Source organism: Vulpes lagopus, chromosome 7, assembly GCF_018345385.1.
Source record: "Vulpes lagopus strain Blue_001 chromosome 7, ASM1834538v1, whole genome shotgun sequence".
Classification (NCBI taxonomy): Eukaryota; Metazoa; Chordata; class Mammalia; order Carnivora; family Canidae; genus Vulpes; species Vulpes lagopus.
In genome coordinates this window covers 93542408-93562962 of record NC_054830.1, presented here as the reverse complement: position 1 = coordinate 93562962, position 20555 = coordinate 93542408, and the positions used below count along the sequence as shown (strand labels likewise).

The 20555-nt window shown below is 34.4% G+C and overlaps 1 protein-coding gene across 4 annotated transcripts in view; it reads left to right on the top strand.

Moving 5' to 3' along the window:
• DENND4C (DENN domain containing 4C) overlaps window positions 1-20555 on the top strand; it is a 126039-nt gene that overhangs the window by 63293 nt on the left and 42191 nt on the right. For all 4 annotated transcript variants that reach the window (XM_041761086.1, XM_041761083.1, XM_041761085.1 and 1 more), the window contains 8 exons: window positions 1705-1880; window positions 6437-6537; window positions 6877-7095; window positions 13320-13465; window positions 14892-14927; window positions 15008-15138; window positions 17297-17429; window positions 20082-20288. In XM_041761086.1, coding sequence (XP_041617020.1) covers window positions 1705-1880; window positions 6437-6537; window positions 6877-7095; window positions 13320-13465; window positions 14892-14927; window positions 15008-15138; window positions 17297-17429; window positions 20082-20288 — 1149 coding nt within the window. The remainder of the gene's footprint in view (window positions 1-1704; window positions 1881-6436; window positions 6538-6876; window positions 7096-13319; window positions 13466-14891; window positions 14928-15007; window positions 15139-17296; window positions 17430-20081; window positions 20289-20555) is intronic.

Here is a 20555-nt window from a genome sequence, read left to right as displayed (position 1 = left end):
GTAAAAGTCAAAGGTGAATATAAAGGTGTCACATTTTGCTCTTTTGTTTTTAAAATTTTTTGACATAGTTGCAGGTATAATGTACTTTTGTTGAATGGAAGATCGTTTTCCATCTTCACTGTAGGTATCTGTGAAGTCCTTGCAAGGTCCTATGGGAGTGGCTCTTTTTGTTTGCCCTCTGATTCTGGCTACTCTGCCCCCTTGCTTACCCTGCTCCAGCACACAAGCTGCTCCTGAAGCATATTAGGCAGGCCCCATACCTTACTCTAGCTGTTCCTTCCCTCAAAAGCACTCTTCCCCTTCAGGTTTAGGCTCAGTTGTCACCTTAATGAAGTCCACCCTATTTGGCCTATATAATAATACAACCTGCTCTCCTCTTTCCTATTCTTAATTAGAATCCTGTGCACTTGGGATTTACTTTTTCTTTTTCCATAGCACTTAGCACTTCCTGATAGGGGATATATATATATATTTTTTTTTTATTGTGTCCTCTTTTTATATTCTGCCTCTGCTAAACTAGGATGACCCACTGGTCAAATCTTGCTTGCCATCTGTTTTTGTAAGTAAAATTTTACTGGAACATAGGTCATTTATTTACATACTTGCCTATGACTGCTTTCGTGCATGGAGACAAAGTGAAATATTTGTGAGACAATACGGCTCATAAGGTCTAAAATATTTCCTATCTTTCTTATACAGAAAGAGTTTCCTGACTCTTTTGCTAAGCTATAAACCTCAGGAGGGCAGTGATCTTTGTTTTATTCACTGTTACAGCCTCATTTAGAACAGTGGTTGGCTCACACTAAGTGTTGAAATATTTGATAAGTAAATAAATGATTGAAGACAAAATCCTATTCCGAACAACCATCTGGAATAACTGGCAGGTGTAATAAATGCTATAGGGTGAGTAATGATGGATAAGGTATAGCAAGGATTTTTATAGTAAAGGAAAAATTTTTGTCATCAGTGATTAGGATTTTCATATTAGCTGATAATTAAATTTTTAGTCTGTTTTTTAACTTACCAAAACTTGTCTTTTATTTTAAAAAGCACATACTATATAATTAAGGTAGAGCTTTGTAAAACACTGATAAGGATTCTTGAGGTATATTTTATATTAACTAGTATTTTTTTTTTTTTTAACTAGTATTTTTTAAGATGCCAGGCTTCATTGAAGTTGGATCATTTTGCGTTTATGTGAGCAGTTAGGAAACTTTTAATGAAATTTTCAGTTGACTGTGACCATTACTAAGAGAATGATTTGAATTTTTTTTAGTCCTTGGAGCTCTTAGTTGGATTTTAGTCAAAAGGTATTTTGAGAATTAATAGGTGGATTAAATGCATAAGAATTAAGTAAAGATATGAGTTTGTTTTATAATTTTGGGGGGGATTTTTCTCTCTCTGCTTTGACTTTTTAAAAAAATGTGGATGTGGATTTTATATGGCAGTAGAAGAATTAACATGCAAAGAGCTGTTAGCATTTTTATTGTGCTTGTGATAATTGTCATGCTTAAAGATTTTAATAATAACATTGGTTCATAGTACTGCTTAGCAATATTTTATAGTCATTTAGTTTTCTGAATGAAGTACAAGGTAAAAGAAACTTCACTGCTTTTTAATGGTCCCTTTCAATAATATTAGTTAATTACATATGTTTCATTGCACATTTGAAATTTGGTTAATTTTTCAAAATTTTTTTCCCAGATGATCTTTCCATTTCAGTGGCAGTGCCCATATATCCCCCTTTGTCCTCTTTCACTGGCGGCAGTCCTTAGTGCACCTTTACCATTTATAGTTGGAGTTGACTCAAGGTATTTTGATCTTCATGACCCACCACAAGATGTTGTTTGCATTGACTTGGATACAAACATGTTATATGTGTAAGTTGATTATTTTTATCTTATCTCCCATTTATATTTCCCCCATATGTAGGTACAGCTCGTTGAAAGCATTGAGAAATATGCTGTTTTTAACGTTGTTATTAGTAAGTTTTCATCTTTAGTACAATAATTCTCAATGCGGGCAGCTATTAGAATCCTGGAAAGTTTGGAAAAGAACATGTTCAACATTAGTTTATATTTTGATAATAATGTTGGCAGTAGGCAGAAAATATTTATGTTTGTCAAAAGAGAATATGGATTTGAAAAAAAAGGTTAAACACTGCTTTCAGAGCTCAAGAGATGATATGCTTTCTAGGTTTATTTTATTTTATTTTATTTTTAATTTTTAATAAGCTCCTTTTTATTTTATTTTATTTTTTTTTAAATTTTTTATTTATTTATGATAGTCACAGGGAGAGAAAGAGAGAGAGGCAGAGACATAGGCAGAGGGAGAAGCAGGCTCCATGCACTGGGAGCCCGATGTGGGATTCGATCCCGGGTCTCCAGGATCGCGCCCTGGGCCAAAGGCAGGCGCCAAACCGCTGCGCCACCCAGGGATCCCCGCTTTCTAGGTTTAATTCAAAATCCATACATAAGCTTTGAAAAAAATGAGTTTACCTGTTTGAGTTTAGTTAGAATATAAGTTAAATATTATGCCATTTCCTTAGTTGTCAAGATTTAAATTTTGTAAGGATCTACTTTATTGTGAGAAAGTTTTTAAAAAGATTTTATTTGAGAGAGAGAATACGAGTGGGGGCAGGGTGTGAGGATGGAGGGAAGGGGCAGAGGGAGAAGGAGAAGCAGACTTCCCACTGAACAGGGAGCCTGATGTGGGGCTTGATCCCAGGACTTGGGGATCATGACCTGAGCTGAAAGCAGATGCTTAACTGATTGAGCCACCTAGGTGCCCCTTATTACAGAGAAATTTATATTAAAAACCAATCATACTTTGTGTTTACTGGAGGTGATAAAATGTACAGCAGTGGTGTAACCAAGAGTTCAAAGACTAGAGTATGGCAATTAATAAAAACAGCTCTGGTTCAATGCTCAAGAGCCAATCTCCTCCTCCCTCCCTCCCCACAAAAAACTCAGGAAGGTCAGTAACTGTTGAAAATTCCATAGTGTTGGTACCAAACTCCAGGTCCTGAAGTACTTTATTCTTTACTGTTTGAGATTGGCAGAAAATGAATAGAATAGGAATTGTGAGTGAGACTTCAAGGGTAACAGCAGTAGAATAAGTTGGGAAAATATCCCTAAGTGAACCAAAGGAATACCTAAGAAGAAAACATTTGCTATCACTTAAAATTTTTTTTGAAATGGATCTGCCATTTATTTCTGAAACTGTATACTCATGGTAGCTCTTTACTATGTGTACTTTGACTTACTTGTAGCCTAAAAGTAATGAACCACTAAATATTTCCCATAGCACACATTTTGTTTTCAGCTACTATCCCTGAAAAACAATTATGTCAGGGTTGTACACATTGTGGTGCTTTTGGAAATGATTACTTATGAAGTCGTAACTCAGATGTTTGCCTTTATTTACTATTCTGTATAAAATATTATGGAGAGGCTTAATTTTTTCCAGTTTTTTTTTTCCCAGTTTTAAGTAACTTCTGTAACATATCTATTGATCAGAAGACTTGTTCTCTTTATTTTTTTGAAGACTTGTTTTCTAAAATAACTTTTAACTCTTTGCTCAGTTGTACTTAAATAATTATGAAATGTTTCAGAATCCCAAGAATTATAAAGAATAATGTAAATAAATCCCATGTATCCATGACCCAAATTAAGAAATAGAATATTCCTGATGAATTTGAAACCCCTGGATAGTCCTCTGCAACGTATCTTGCTCCTCCTTTACTGTTATCTTGAATTTGGTGTTTATCATTTTCATGTGTTTTAGAAACTTTATTATAGATGTATTAGTTTAAATATTTTGTTTTGCATGCTTTAAAAATTTTATATCTTTGTATAGTTTCCCGTGACTTGCTTTTTTACTGGTCATTCTTTATGAGGTTCATCTGTGTTGATACATGTAACTCTAGTTCATTTTTAGGGTTTATCAGTATTGTTGTGTATTTAGATTGTACCTAGATTTTTTTGCAATTATGAACAAGGCTCCTCTGATTATTATTGTGCATATTTCTTTGAGTATACAGGCAGGAATTCTTTTGAAGTGTATAAGTAGGAGAGCTAATTTTGGGTTGTAGACATAGCTAATGTCATATTACTCTTCCACGTTTATCTCCTTAGCAGCAAATGAGAATTCTCTTTGTTGTATTCTTTGCCAAATACTTGTTATGGTCAGACTTTGAAATTTTTGTTAATTTGATAGTAATGGAGTCTCATTGTGCCTTTTATTCATATTTCCCTAATTAGTAGCAAATGGGGCATTTAAATTTCTTTTTGTCCTTTGGTTTTCCTCTCTGTGAATTGGATTTTCCTTTTTTGGGGTACATTTCCTATTAGATTGTTTTTTTTTCTTTTGATTTGTATCAGTCCTTTTTATAATATGGTTAATTCTTGTTCTGTTACATGCTTTGCAAAAAGCTTTCCCCTCACTGTGACTTGTCTTTACATTATATCTATGGTATATTTTGATGAACAGAAGCTTATTTTAATTGATAAAATTTATCAGTTTCTTTTTATTGATTGCTGTTTTTGGTTCTTGTATATGAAGTTCTCTGCCTTGAGGTTATGAAATATTATTCTGGATATTCTTTGGAGGCAAATGACATCTTCTTGATAGAGTCTCCTTACCCATCTTTATAGTAGTTTACTTCATAGATCTTTTTACATTTTTTCCAATAAACTTTGCAGTTTTCTCATAAAGACCATGAACATCTTTTGTTAGACTTAGTTATTCCTAAGTACTGTGTGTTTTTTATTGCTACTGTAAATGATATTTTAAATTACATTTTCTATTTGTTGCTACAGTATAGAAATGATACTGGGTTTTCATGTAGTGATCTGCACAGCAACTTAATTGAATTCTTCTGTTTTGTCTGTAAATTCTCTTCTGTTTTCTGGCTGTAAACAATCACATCAAGTACAATCCATATATTTTTAAATTTTTGTCTTAATTCTCTGGCTAGGATCCAGCATAGTGTTGAATAGAAGTAGTCATAACTGGTATCTTGTCTTACTCCTAATTTTAAAGGGAATGCCTTGAGCACTCCATCATTAAGTATGATTATTGTTTTAAGCAAGAATTGACATCTAGCCCATGGCCTATTTTTGTAGATAAAACTACAAAATTCATTCATTTACATATTCTGTGAGGCTGCTTTCTTGCTATAGGGGTAAATTGAGAAATTGTGACAGAGGACCGTATGGTCCTCAAAACATAAAATGTTTAATGTCTGACGTTTTATAGAAAAGGTTTGTTAGCTCCACTCTAGAGTTTTGATTGATTGCTTCTACGTAATGATTTTTAAAAACTCTTAAATAGGTCTTGAATTTTATACTTTTATACAGCTATTGAAATGAGCATTGTTTCTCTTTTATTTTCTGTGTGGTAAATTACATTATAAAATCAATTAATGGGGCAGCCCAGGTGGCTCAGCGGTTTAGCGCCGCCTTTAGCTCAGGGCGTGATCCTGGAGACCCGGGATCGAGTCCCACATCGGGCTCCCTGCATGGAGCCTGCTTCTCCCTCTTTCTGTGTCTCTGCCTCTCTCTCATGAATAAATAAATAAAAATAAAAAAAATCAATTAGTGAATAATTCTTACATTACTGAAATAAATATTATCTTTTTTTTTATCTTAACAGATTAAATTTTCTAAAAATTTAAAATGTTTACATTGACGTCATAAATGATATTGGCTTAATGATGTATAAAGCTTTAGCTGCGGCCCATGGTTAATATATAGGCTTTCATCTTTGTAGAGGCTTCCCCCCCAATTTATTTATTTATTTTAGAGAGAAAGATTGAGAGCACGAGGAGGAGGGGCAGAGAGGGAGGAAAGAGAATCTCAGGCAGACTCCATGCTGAGCACAGAGCCTGAAATGGGGCTTGATCTCAGGACTTTGAGATCAGGACCTGGGCCAAAACCAAGAGTCAGTTGCTCGACCAGCTGAACCACCTAGGCATCCCTAGAGTCTTAAATGTTAATTTCTATTAAAATATTTTGAATCATGCATTATTTAGAAGTATTCTTTTGAACTTCTAAGCTTTTTTTCTCTTAAATGCTATTTGAATTGTAGTCAGAATATGCTTAATATATTACTCTCCGATATTTATTAAGATTTGCTTCTAATAAGTAGTTTGAAGTATCAATTAAGTTGGTCACTTAAAATACTCTAAAATGTAACTTTTGAAGTATGACTTTGGTGTTGAATTCATAGCTCCAGCTTTGAGAATCTGTGTTAGAGCAGTGACTGAGGTTCATTGAAATGTAAAGAGAACTTCCTTGAAAACCATTTATTCAGCTGACAATGTCAATTGTAATGAGCAAATATACCCTTTCCATTTTCTTTATTAGTTTGATGTAAGAATTTTGCTGAGTAAAAAGAGATTTTAGCAGATTTTAATTATGTTTTTATTTAATAGATCAGATGAAAAGAAGAACATGAACTGGAAGCAGCTTCCCAAAAAGCCATGCAAAAATCTGCTTAGTACCTTAAAGAAGTTGTATCCCCAGCTATCTTCGGGTAAATATGAGGAGAAAGGAATATTTTAAATGGAAGAATATGTATGAAAATAAATTCTTAAATTTAAATATAATTTCACTCCGTTTAAAATGATTCTCATTAAAAAAAAAAAAACAATATTTCAGTACTAACACGTTAATGTGGTTTGTGATTTTTTTTTTTGAGCATGTTCTTTGTATCCTGTCTGCCTGAATCTCCCTGTTAGCATCTGCCAATGATCTCTTTACGTTAATGGAGAGAGGAATTTCAGGAAGTCATGGATTTTGACTATTTTCTTAATTGTTTAATCATTATTTGTATAATATTATATATTAATGCCATTTTCTCTTCATTTGTCAGTTCACCGAAAAACACAAGAAGGTTCAGCAATTGAGATGACTCCAATTGAAGCAGATTTCTCTTGGCAAAAGAAGACAACACAACTTGAAATGGAAATTCAGGAGGCATTTTTGCGTTTTATGGCATCTATTTTAAAAGGGTATAGAACATATCTCAGACCAATCACAGAGGCCCCTTCAAATAAAGCCACAGCTGTTGATTCATTGTTTGACCGACAGGGTGAGTGGCATTGAAAATATATTTACTTTTTATTGAAATGAAAAATATTTTCTTTTTTTTTTTTTTTTTTGGAAAATATTTTCTATTTGGTATTGCTCCCCCCAAAATATTCACTATGTAAGTTCTTAGAAATGTATATTAAAATATAATGAATATCTGTGTATTTGTAGTCTAGCTCTATGAAGAATTTCTTTTAATTTTTATATCCCATTTTCCCCTGAGAAATGAAACTGGACATCTTTAATTATGAAAAGTCAAAGATATTGCTTGTATTTACTAGATAGTCAGTTATCTTAGTAGAACATACCTGGTGATTTGCTTTTAGGTGGTTCCTCAATTTTGCTAATTCTTTGATTTATACATTCTTCGCTTTACAGTATTCACTAACAATTAGTTTTTGGAATAAGGCCACCAGTTGTTAGAATTTTCGAAAAATATAGCTTGTTTCAGGGGAAAACACTGAACTCATTTTTTTTTTTAGTATTTGTTATTTTAGGGAATTGTAAAGATTTTTGTTATTCAGTTGCTCTTACATGTAGCAACCTTATAGATACAATAGTATTTATATGAAAATTATTTGATATTTCTGTACTTTTACCCAGTAGTTACTTAAACAAACAAAAAAACCTTTACTTTTCTAATGATCTTTTTGTCTTTTATCATCTCTGCTTTAGGATAACCTATCTCTTAAATATTTAGTCACCACTTACCAAGTCTGACTAGTTATTAGGTAAGGTAGAGAGGTAAATAAGTGTTAAAATCTAGCTCTATGGGATAGTAAGTGGAAAATAAATCTAAAATACTTTTTAAAATAGAACATGTACTCAAGAGAATAGATTTTACACAATTAATAATTCAGTGAGAAGTTCCCAAATTTGGAAGAAGGGAGCATTCTTCCAAATGAATATTTCAGAAGACTTCATGGAAGTAGAGTATGACTTTGATGAATGAATAGAATTCAGATAAATGGATATGAGCAGGACAGGCTTTCTAAAAAACAAGATGCATTAGGGGTGCCTGGGTGCCCAGTCGGTTAGGTGTCTGCCTTCGGCTCAGGTCATAATCTCAAAGTCCTGGGGTTGAGCCCCAAAATGTCGGGCTTCTTGCTCAGTGGGGAGTCTGCTTCTCCCTCTGCCCTGCCTCCACCCCCTTACTCTCCCCCTGCTTGTGTTCTTTCTCTCAAATAATAAAACCTTTAAAAAACAAAAACAAAACCAATATGTATTAAAAGTCAAATTTGAATAGAATTTCTTTTTTGTTAAGACTTTCTGAGGTTCTGTTTTCTCATTAATAAAATGGGGATGATACCTACTTCATGAATGAGTGGTGAAGATTGAATGTATATGAAGCAACTAGTAAGATTGCAGTACTCATGATAATAGTTATTATTGTTAGTGGTAATAGAATGGAAGAAACCTCAAGAACAAATGTATAAGGTATGTGTATTAATTTGTCATGGCTACCATAACAAAGTGGCATAGATTGGGTGGCTTAAATGTATTAACTTGTCATGGCTACCATAACAAAGTGGCATAGATTGGGTGGCTTAAACAACAGAAATTTATTTTCTCACAATTCTAGAGGCTAGAAGTCCAAGATCATTGTGTTGGTAGGATTGGTGTCCCCTGAGGTCTCTCTCCTTGTCTTATAAAGATGGGCCAACTTCTCCTTGTGTTTTCACATGGTTTTCCTTCTGGTTGAATCTGTATCCAGATTTCCACTTCTTGTTCTTTTTTTTTTTTTTTAAAGGTTTATTTATTTATTAGAGACAGAGAGGGAGAGCGTTGGAGTGTGTGGGGGGAGGGGCAGAAGGAGACAGAATCTCAAGCAGACTTCCTGCTGAGTACAGAGCCCATCATGGGGCTCAGTGCCATGACTCTGAGATCATGACCTGAGCTGAAATAAGAGTTGTTCACTTAACCGGCTGAGCCACCCGGGTGCTCCCAGATTTCTACTTCTTATAAGTACATTCATTAATCATTGGACTAGAACCCACCCTAATTATCTCATTTTGACTTAATTACTTCTTTAAAGACCCTATCTGCAAATACAGTGCATTTTAAAATACCGAGGGTTAGGACTTCATAAAAATTTGATGGTGGGGAGCGGGGAAATACCAGAATTACCGGGGTCAGGGATGCCTGGGTGGCTCAGCGGTTGAGCGTCTGCCTTTGGCTCAGGGCGTGATCCCTCTGGGATCTGGGATCGAGTCCCACATCCGGCCCCCTGCATGTAGCCTGCTTCTCCTCTGCCTATGTCTGCTTCTCTCTCTGTGTGTTTCTCATGAATAAATAAATAAAATCTAAAAAAAAAAAAAAAAAAAAAGAATTACAGGGTTAAGCCCATAACAGCAAAGTGAAGAGCTTTAGTGGTGTTGTGAAAGATAAGGCTGATAATAAGGTTAGAGCTCAGGTTATGGGTAGTCGTAAGTAGGAAGTTTCTTTATTTTATTTTATTTTTAAAGATTTATTTATTTATCAGAGAGAGAGAGGCAGAGACACAGGCAGAGGGAGAACAGGCTCCTTGCGGGAAACCCAGTACAGGACCCGATCACCCTAGGATCACAACCTGAGCTGAAGGTACATGCTCAGCTGCTGAGCCGCTCAGGTGTCCCTAAATGGGTAGTTTAAATTGTGAGTCACTAATTCATTCATATTCTTTCTCAGTCGGAGAGTGCCATTGCTAATGTAATTTAGAAAGATACTTAGTGTATGAGGCTTAAGATTTTTTGTTAACAGAAATAGTATTTAGTATAGTGAGGGCTACAGATATTACATAGTAACACAAATACTAATTACATTTTACTTAAGTGTATTGTGAAGGAATGTATTGGCTATAGTCAGAGTGCTAGGTCAGGGAAGGGTTCCCTGAAGAAATAACAATTAAGCTTGGGCCTGAAAAGTGAATAGGAATTGGCTGTGGATTTTGGATTACCTTTTTATTAGGGGTACTTTCCCAACATATATGAAAATAGAATAATGTACTTTCATATAGCATCTTCCAACCTCAGCAGTAAGTGGCAATCAACATTTTGCCATTTTTGTTCCATCCTTCCCCCGCTTTCTTTCCAAATTCCAAATAGAACATCATTTTACCCATAAGCTTCTAATTATCCTTTAGAATCTCCTAGATTTGTATGGTATGTGCTTTTGGCTGATCCTGTCCCCATGGTGCTGTTTAACATTTCTTCCATCATCTCTATTTCCTATAAACTTTTGGTTAGATTAAGAGAGGCATTGTCCAACAGAAATGTAATATGAGACACACATATGACTTAAACTTTTCTAGTTGCTATAGTTAAAAAAATAGTAGGCAATAGGGGAAACTAATTTTCATAATATGTTTTTGTAACTTCAAATATCCAAGGTGGTATTTCAAAATGTAATTAAAATTTTTAAATTTTAATGAAATATTTTACATTCTTTTTTCTATACTAAGGCTTCAAAATCAGTATATGTTTTATATTTACAGCACATCTCAGTTTGGACCAGTCACATTTCAAGTGAATTGTCACATGTGGGTAGTGGTAACTGAATTAAATCGTACTGTTCTAAAGCTTGATTAGATTCAGGTAAAATTTTCTTGGCAAGTAGTGCTAAAAACACATGGTGCTCACTACTTCCTATTGTAGCCCACACACGTCTGGCTGTCCCATTTTTAATGCTCCTAAGATTGATCAGTGTGTTTTAAGTGTTGTTAGCCTCATTCATTCATTTTAGTTTCACCATCAGCCTTTCATTTAATTATTTTAGCAGCCTTTGCTGATCATTGCCTGGATCCATTAGGAGAATAAAAAAAGACTTTTTGTTACTACTTGTAAAGAATAATTCATTTTTATTTTATTTAAGCATTTCTCAACTAATTAATATTTCAAGGGGATGGAGTGAGGACCACAGCTTGTGGAATGCCCTGAAACGTCAAAGAAAGAAAGGCTGGAGGGAAAAGTGGCCCAAAAGCCATGCTTGAAAATGGTGGGTGTGATCCAAATCATGCAGGATCTTTTAGGACCAGTGAAGGGTTTCTGTCTTTAAGAGTAATTAGAGGGCAGCCCGGGTGGCTCAGCAGTTTAGTGCCACCTTCGGCCTAGGGTATGATCCTGGAAACCCGGGATTGAGTCCCATCTCGGGCTCCCTGCATGGAGCCTGCTTCTCCCTCTGCCTGTGTCTGTGCCTCTCTCTGCCTCTCTCTCTCTCTCTCTCTCTCTCTCTCTGTGTGTGTCTCATGAATAAATAAACAAAATCTTCTTGAAAAAAAAAAAAAAGAGTAATTAGAAGCCAGTATTAGAAGCCAGAAGAATATTTAAGTAGGTAATAGGATCAGGTTTGCATATTTATTTATTTATTTTAAAGATTTTATTTATTTATTTATTCATGAGAGTCACAGAGAGAGAGAGAGAGAGAGAGAGAGAGAGGCATAGACACCGGCAGAGGGAGAAGCAGGCTCCATGCAGGGAGCCCAATGCGGGACTCGATCCCAGGTCTCCAGGGTCAGGCCCTGGGCTGAAGGCGGCGCTAAACTGCTGAGCCACTGGGGCTGCCCAGATATGCATTTTTAAAAGATCAGTGTTAAATTTTTTTTTCTTTGCTTCTGTGCAGAGACTGGAGGAATCCAAAGTATGGATCTACTGGTTAGTTGGTTATCACATTGGTCCAAGTGATCATGAAAGTGCTCTGGTTTAGTTGACAGTAGTATGAATGGAAGAGTGATGTTTTTTAGAAGGTAGACTGAATATAGCATGGTGATTGAATATGGGATATAAGATAGAGGGAGAGGTCAAGAGAGTAACTTTGAAATTTTTGTCTTTGTAAGGAAACGTTTTTTAAAATGAGAGAAAGACTTGAATGTGCTGATAAATAGCTAATAAAGAGGGAAAATTGGCCCGAGAACACTGAGGAGGCTGGAATCCCAGGTTTATGTGGTGGGCTTGGCCTTAGATAAGAGGGACATGGCCATCATACAAAGACGGAAGGGGTAACTGCTAGCTGCAGAAAAGCAAAGTTTTGTAGTGAGATAATGATGGTAATTCTCTTAATGATTTTCGTTTTCTCTACAACATAAGGTGTAATCACTTAGAGATGGGGGAGGGAACATGATAGGAGAGAATTAAAGAATTGAAAATAGTTGTGAAAACATGGGTAAGGGGAAATTAGGTTGATTCCAGAAATTTTGTAGGGTTGTTAGTCAGGGATGAAGGTATAGTGGTTCTGATCACCTTGGTTGTGGAATCATTTTTTCTCCTTTGTGCTCAGCCAGGCAATACATTTTCTCCAGGGCTAAGTTATACTAGGTGAATTTGACCAAAAAAAGACAAAAGGACATAAGAATTGAAAGTGTTGACAAGAAAGTAAATGAAATGATGGACTTGAACATGGAATCAATATGGGATAAGGAGAGAGAAGTGAAGACAGGAGGGTTAGGTACAAAGTAAAAGGATATGAATGATTGCAGATTTCAGCGAGGCTTCCCCCTGCCCTCCCATGCCTGGTAGGAGTACTTAAGTGAGCAAATCAGACAAGGGTAGTTGGCAGAAAGTAATATAATATATATGTAAATTAGATTTAGGAGGCAGAGTTGTTTTAAATGCCACATTCCCTGGAGTGTGTGACTGTACAGAAGTTGGTGACTGAGGAGATAGACCATAGATCATTGAAATTTAAGGCATTAAGAACTTGTTAAAGCATTGGATGGTTTGTGCTTATGGATGTTGAAGAATGATGACGGTAGGAGTTGGAGAGGAGAAGAACTGGAATTGTGTGTCCTATTCTTCAGTGAATGGAGAGAGTATCCCTGAAGTCAGTAGATGACTACAGTTAGCAGAGGAAAGGGTGAAAGAGCCAAGTTGTGTGAACCATCACTGAGCAGAAATTTTCACAAGCCAGTATAGGAATTGTCTGGTAGCATTGCAGAGGAAGGGCATTGACCCTTCTTGGTCATAACTATGCAGAGTCTAAAAGAGAAATTTCTACTTGAGAACTGTAGGGCTAGAGGTTCCTTATAGAAGATAAAGATTTCAGTGAGAAGGTTAATGGTATAAGTTAAGTTTTTTATGGTTGAATTGGGCAGAAAGAGCAGTGCTTACTAGAAATGGTTACTAAAAGCTTCTATAAATGTGGATATATGTAAAGAGAATATAATATAGACATGTACAAGTTTAAAGTAATATTTTATATTATATCTAGTTCCACTTTAAATTTTGAATTTAATTGTAATTTTGTTTTCTTCAGGATTTTTAAAAAGTCGAGATCGTGCCTATACAAAATTCTACACTCATTTATCCAAAACACAGATTTTTATTCGTTTTATTGAAGAATGTAGTTTTGTAAGTGATAAAGATACTGGATTGGCATTTTTTGATGACTGCATAGAAAAGGTAAAAGTTTGTCCTGTATGTGTTAAAAACTTTAACAGTTTGACTGCCTGTATAATCATCTTTATTATTACCCCCAATGATCTGAGAGACACAGTATAGGGGTGTGCATGTGTGCAAGTGTCCAGTTCTAGGCTTAATATAATAATCTTCCTTTGTGATATGTAGTTTCTACCATATATAGCTAATTTTTCTTGAATCTTCCTTTGGTTTTGCAACTGTTGAGTGCTTCTTAGCAGTTTCATTTCATTGAAACTCCTAAATCTTATATTTTTTACTTACCTAAGTAAGATAACATGTAGTAGTTCGTTAAGAAAGTTTAGTTTTATGGGTAATGGAAGTCTTGTTTTTTTTTTTTTCTTTTAACTGTTAGCTTTTCTTTATTCAATTACATATTTTAAACATTATACATTTTTACAGGATAGTCAATACAGTATGCCATTTTGTTCTTTTGTTTAAAGCTTTTCCAAAGAGGACTTTGGCTAAATACATATTTTTTGTTTTAATGAAGCAGATTTGAAAATATTTTAAATATCAAAGTTTTACTTACCCCATGGTAAGGAAGTTTGGTTCTTCACAGTGATGACTCACATTTTTTCCCCTCACTTTTAATAGAGTTTTTATTTTTGCTAAGTGGATCTTGAGGCTAATTTGTTTATGTAAACCATAGTATATAAAATTTGAGATTGTATTTAAAAAAGATAGACTATTATGACATAATTTTTGTAGTCTCCTTAGAGGACTTGAATGATATTTCTCCCATTCTGTTGATGTGACCTAAAACTCTGGGGATAAGATTAAAACTCTTCAACGTTTTTGTTACTTATAAAATTAATAATTTGGCATTGTTCAGTTAGAGGGAAGCTTAGATAATATTCTCTAATGCAGGATTTTATTTATTTATTTATTTTTATTTTTTATTTTTCTAATGCAGGATTTTAATAACAATAAAGTTTTTGATTTGGGAAGCTAGATTCCCCTCATGACTGGCCAGTTTTGCTTGTGAAGAAAGATTTATGAAGAACCTATTTAAAATAAATTGTTTCTATCCTGATAGCCATAGAAAAATACTATATGTTAACCTGACAGTGCAGGGCCTCCAAAATATACTGTGAAATGTTTTTTTATCTGTCCAGTATTAAAAAAGGATAGTTTTTATTTTTATTTTTTAAAAAGATTTTATTTATTTATTCATGAGAGAGAGAGAGAGAGAGAGAGACAGGCAGAGGGAGAAGTAGGCTCCATGAAGGGAGCCTGATGTGGGACTTGATCCTGAGACCCCAGGATCATGCCCTGGGCTGAAGGCAGGCGCTAAACCACTGAGCCACCCAGGGATCCCCAAGGATAGTTTTTAGTAAAAGAATTTAAGATCATATGTAATAAATTCATAGTCAACGTTTTCACCAAGAATTCTTTTCTTCTTTTCTAGTTGTTTCCTGATAAAGGCACAGAGAAAACAGAAAAGGTATTTTATCTTAAGCTTTATAATTTCAGAACTAGATATTGATTGTATGCAGATTAATTGGAGAAAATAATTATTTTCAGGTTGATTTTGATTCAGCTGAAGATACCAAATTGATAGAGCTAGATGATACACAGAAAAGTGAGCACACTGTATTCATAATGCCACCAGAGCCGCCTCCTGATGATGGAAAGGATCTGTCACCAAAGTACAGGTAGCAGTTTTTTAAAATTGCTGTGTTTGAGTGTAGCTTTAATAATTTATTTTGATCTTTTGTGTTTATTAGTAGATATTTATATTAGTCATTTGTGAAAGTCATTTTCAAAATTTATTCAGCGAACTAATGAAGATGAATATTGCATGAAGATGTTACCAGATATTATAATTTAAAAATTAGCTTTTGTGGAAGGGAAGCCAAATGTTGATCACCATTCACCTAAATGTTTAATCATATTTTAATCTTTAAAATTTAATTTTAGGAGAAGAATAAGCTTACTTTTGTGAAGTTGCTCCTCTGTTGGGGGAGGGGGTTATTGTCAATGTAAATTCTTTTTTTTTTTTTAAAGCTTTTTTATTTATTTATTCATGACAGAGAGAGAGAGAGATCAATGTAAATACTTAAGCATTAGTAAGATATCAGAGAAAACTAAAAGTAGAGGGCTAGGAATCATTATTTATTAAAATAAGTGATGAGGATTAAGGAGTGCACTTGTGATGGGCACTGGGTAATGTATGGAATTGTTGAATCACTATATTTTACACCTAAAACTAATATAACACTGTATGTTTACCACACTGGAATTTAAAGTAAAATAAAAATAATAAAAACTTGGAAAATAAGATTTAAATAGGAACCTTTTAAGAAATTAAAACGTACTTGGAAATGTTGTTGGTATTATGATTATGATATATGTAGTTTAACAAACTTAGAAAGTAAAAAAAAAAAAAAAAAACACACACACACACACACACACACACCAGCACATCACTTAAGCACCAATACTTAATGTCTGTTAACAACTGTATGTATATCTTTCCTGTTTTTGTGCATAAATTTGCATTTACTATATTAAAAATATATGAGTTCATATTGTACATTTTCTTTGTAACCTGTGTCTACCTTTAATGGTCTGGACATTTTTCCATGCTAACAAGTATTTTTGTGCCATATCATTTTAAATGACCATATTGCATGCCTTTATTGTGATTTGTATAACTAGTCTCCTATGGATTTTGTTTTTCAGTTCTTTGCTAGCTATATCCTCATGTAGTTTTTTTTCTTAGACTACATCCTTAAAGGAATATCTGAGGCAAAGGGAGTATAAAATAATTGTCTTCCAAAAATATGGAATTAATAAATTATGTTACCTGGGTGGCATAAGAATGAAGGATATATACCTGGAATTTAGAGGCTTTATTCAGTGCTATTTTGATCACATGTTAATTATAGAACTTTTTTTTTTTTTAACCTTGGATTAATCACCATACACTGGAATCCATGTATAAAGTAAATCAAATAGGGAAAGGCAGTATATCTCCCAGAAGAAAATTGGCCAACAGCAATAAGTAGGTAATTTCTAAGAAGAAATCCCAAGAATTAAAAATATGAAAATATATTAAGCTTTGCTAGGATTCAAAGAAATGCAAACCAAAATGGTGAGAAGCATTTTTAATCTATCAGATTGAAGACAGGTTATGCTACTTTTTTAGAGTATATGTTAGAGGGTATGTAAGTATAACCTTTCTTGAAATAATTTGATAGTGACTCTGGTAATTTTAATTCTCTTAATAAACATTGACCATAGCAAACTGTATTGTTGGGCATTATCATACTGAGACATTAAGCAAAAGTTTTCACAAAGATATAAGTACACGAATATTTAATTGCAAAACTTCGGAAATAACCTAAAAATGTCCAACAATAAAGACTGATGAAATTATGGTATATCCCTAAAATAAAAATCTTCAGATTTTTTTTCCTCTTAAATACCAATACAAGGTACTTTTATGAAGAAAAACAAAATTACAAAGTATACTAGATGTTACTTTTTAATATAAATTATCATTGAACACATGGTTACTGTTGAAAGTTACAAATTTCTCTTGTCAAGTAAAATATCAGGATTTTCTGTTTTCCAGGGATTGGTTGAACATAACATTCAGAGTGGGGAGGAGGCCAAAGTTTTTATGCAGATAGTCTGTGAATCTTATAACTACATCATCTTATATTTTTGAAAAATATTTTTCTATATCCAGATTTGGGGGAATAATATTGGGTACTAAAGATTTAGAAATATTCACTTAAATTCTGGAATAATATGAAGAATTAATGTATTTTAAACCAGCAGTTCTATTTTTGCTTTTTATTTTAGTTACAAATACTTTCCAAGACTGGACCTTAAGCTTTTTGACAGACCACAGGAGTTGAAACTTTGTTTTAGTAGACACCCTACTGGGAATAGCATTACAAACAGTCCAGCACTCATGGCTAAGAGAACTAAACAGGTCAGATATTCTTTATCTAATACTTAATTTAAAATGTAAAATATGTATATGTGATACGCAGCTCATAGTTTAGAATTATCACCCGTGGCAAACATTGCAGACTCACTGTGGTTGTTAATGAAGTTAAGTAGATGTCTTTCAACCCTGTTCTAATATTGAGGCTGAAGTTTGTGAATGCTTATGTTTATGCTTGAAGAGAATCCTGCGGAACCAAATACACTTTTTAAAAAACAACTTTATTGAGATATAGTTCCTATACCATACCGTTCACCCATTGAAGTATACTCAGTGGCTTTTAGTATATTCGCAGGGTTGTGCAACCACCACCACAGTCAATTTTAGAACATTTTCGTTACCCCAAAAAGAAAGGCTGTGCACCTTACCTGGTAACCCTCCCATCCATCCCAACAGCCCAGGCAACTGCTAATAATCTATTTTCTGTCTCTGTGGTTTCGCCTCTTCTGGGCATTTCATATAAATGGAATTAAACAATATGTGGCCCTTTGTGAGTGGCTCCTTTCATACAGCATAATGTTTTCAAGTTCATCCATGTTGTAGCATGTGTCAATACTTCATTTAGTTTTATTGCTGAATAATATTACATTGTATGGATATATACCACATTTTATTCATTCATTCATATACATGTAAGTGGTTCCTGCTTTTTGGCTGTTATGCATAGTGCTTCTGTGAACATTTGTGTACAAGTGTTTGTGTGGATGCATGTTTTCATTTCTCTTGAGTAAATGCCTAGAAGTAGAATTGCTATGTCATATGGTATCTCTATGTTTAACCTTTTGAGGAACTGTGAAGACTGTTTTCCAAAATGGCTGTACCATTTTAAATTCCTGCCAGCAGTGTGTATGAGGATTCCTGTTGTACCAACGTCCCTGTCAATTCTTGTTATTATCTGTCTTTTTGATTATAGCCATCCTTGTGTGTGTGAAGTGGTATCTCATGGTGATTTTGATTTTTATTTTTCTCGCAGTTAATGAAATATACTTTATGTGAAATATTATATTTAAAAAGCTTTAAAGGGAGTTAATTTAGGACAAGCTAGACATCTTGTTTTAATGCTATATCTGATTTAGGCATAAAGAGTTAGTCTTTGGTTAGATGTGAGTTAAAATGAAACATCCTTCATGTATATATTGATATTTTTATGGTCTGCAAAACATGGAACATTTTAGAATGCAGCTCAGGTTTTACCAATTTGTGTACAGTCTCCCAAATCCTAGAGATTATCTGAAGTGTTCCTTCATTTCATACAGAACATGTGTACATATTTCTCTGTGTCTGAAGGGAAATTAGTGTGTGTGTATTGGTATTACCAGCTTCATACAAGCCAGTTTTTAAAATGGGTGAATATAGTTACTAAATCATTAAATCTCATATTCACAAGAATTCTGTCCCCCAGGCTACCTGGAAGAGAAAAGAACCTTCCTATCTTAGAAATATAGGGACTGTATTTTCAAATATATCTTCAAGTCTAATGGAAATAGAGCTCATAAGAAAAAGTAATGGGCCAGGGCATTTTTATTTAGAACACATCCTAGCAGAGAAATCTGTAGTGTAAGGTGCACAATGGTGGTCCGACATATCTGGAAGGTTCTGTAGGTTCTAGAAGTATACTTTTGTTTTGTTGTGTTCTTTTAAAGAGTTAATTATTTGAGAGAACGTGTGTGTGCGTGCACAGTGTGAGGAGGGTCAGAGGGATAGGGGGAAAGAATATTGGAAGCAGACTCCTCCCTGAACGTGGAGCCCGACATGGGGCTCGATTTCACAGTGCTGACATCATGAGCTGAGTGCTCAACCAATAGCTACACAAGTGTCCCATGGGAGTCTGTATCTAGTTTGATTTAAGCTCAGCAGGTGGTTTTGATACCTGCTCTTTTCCACCTAAATAGAATGAAAATTGGAAGTAGGAAACATGACTATCAGACTGTTGGGTAAGAAAGTCTGTGATCTTTATCAGACTATGTTGCCTGCAAAGGCATGTAAGGAATCAGTCCGTGAAAGTTTAAAGACTGTGTGAGGGAGGGTAGAATGGAAATCTTGGCAGGAAATAGCCTAAAGTATCTTAAGCAGTTAAGCAGGGAGAAAGGTGGAAAGACTGTCACTTTTCAAGAATGCCAAAGGACTTAAAAGCTCTAAATGGTTCAAACTCTTATCCATCAAGCATATGAGTGCCTTCTATGTGAAGGGCAACTAATTAGCCGTTATATTATAAAAATATGAATGATCCATCCCACTTGTAAGGGATTTCTAGTCTACTAAGGGATTTCTATGCATGTTTGCCAGTCAAGGTATAGTGCAGTATAAAGTGCTTCTGTAGATTAGATGAGTGTTGAGGGAACCACATGGTACTGAGTAGGAAGCCACTCATGAAAGTAACACTGAAATGTGTGATTTTATAGTCAAATTTTACATTATATTTCCCTCTCTCTTTTCCTTCTCACTTTTCTCCCTACCCTAATGGATTTTAATAAATACCATAATGTTTTTTTTCCCTTAATTTTCTTTTTGTAAGTAATCTCTATTCCCAATGTGAGGCTTGAACTCATGAACCAGAGATCAAGAGTTGCATGTTCTGCCGACTAAAGCCAGCCAGGTGTCTCAAATACCATACTGTTTTATTTATTCTCTTTCTAGGAGATAAAAACAGCTCATAAGTTGGCGAAGAGATGTTACACGAATCCACCACAATGGGCCAAGTGCCTCTTCAGTCATTGTTACAGCTTATGGTTTATTTGTCTCCCAGCCTATGTCAGAGTTTCTCATCCTAAGGTCAGAGCACTTCAGCAGGCATATGATGTACTTATTAAGATGAGGAAAACTGATGTGGATCCGCTGGATGAGGCAAGTATAACAAACTGAATTATTATTACTAAGATTAATTTTTGTATTTTAAAATTTAGGTCTCAGTTGCTTTAAAGTGTTCTCAAGTATTCTCATTAAGCAGCAAAGGTTAAATATTACTCTGTTCCATGGAGCTAATACTTCTCATTTATTTTTGGAATGAACTGCTTTGGAATGAAGCACAGACTGCCTTAGGTCAGATAGTTTGCACTTGACAAATAGAAAATAATATTGACTTCATTGTATTTATTTATTTTATTTTTGTAA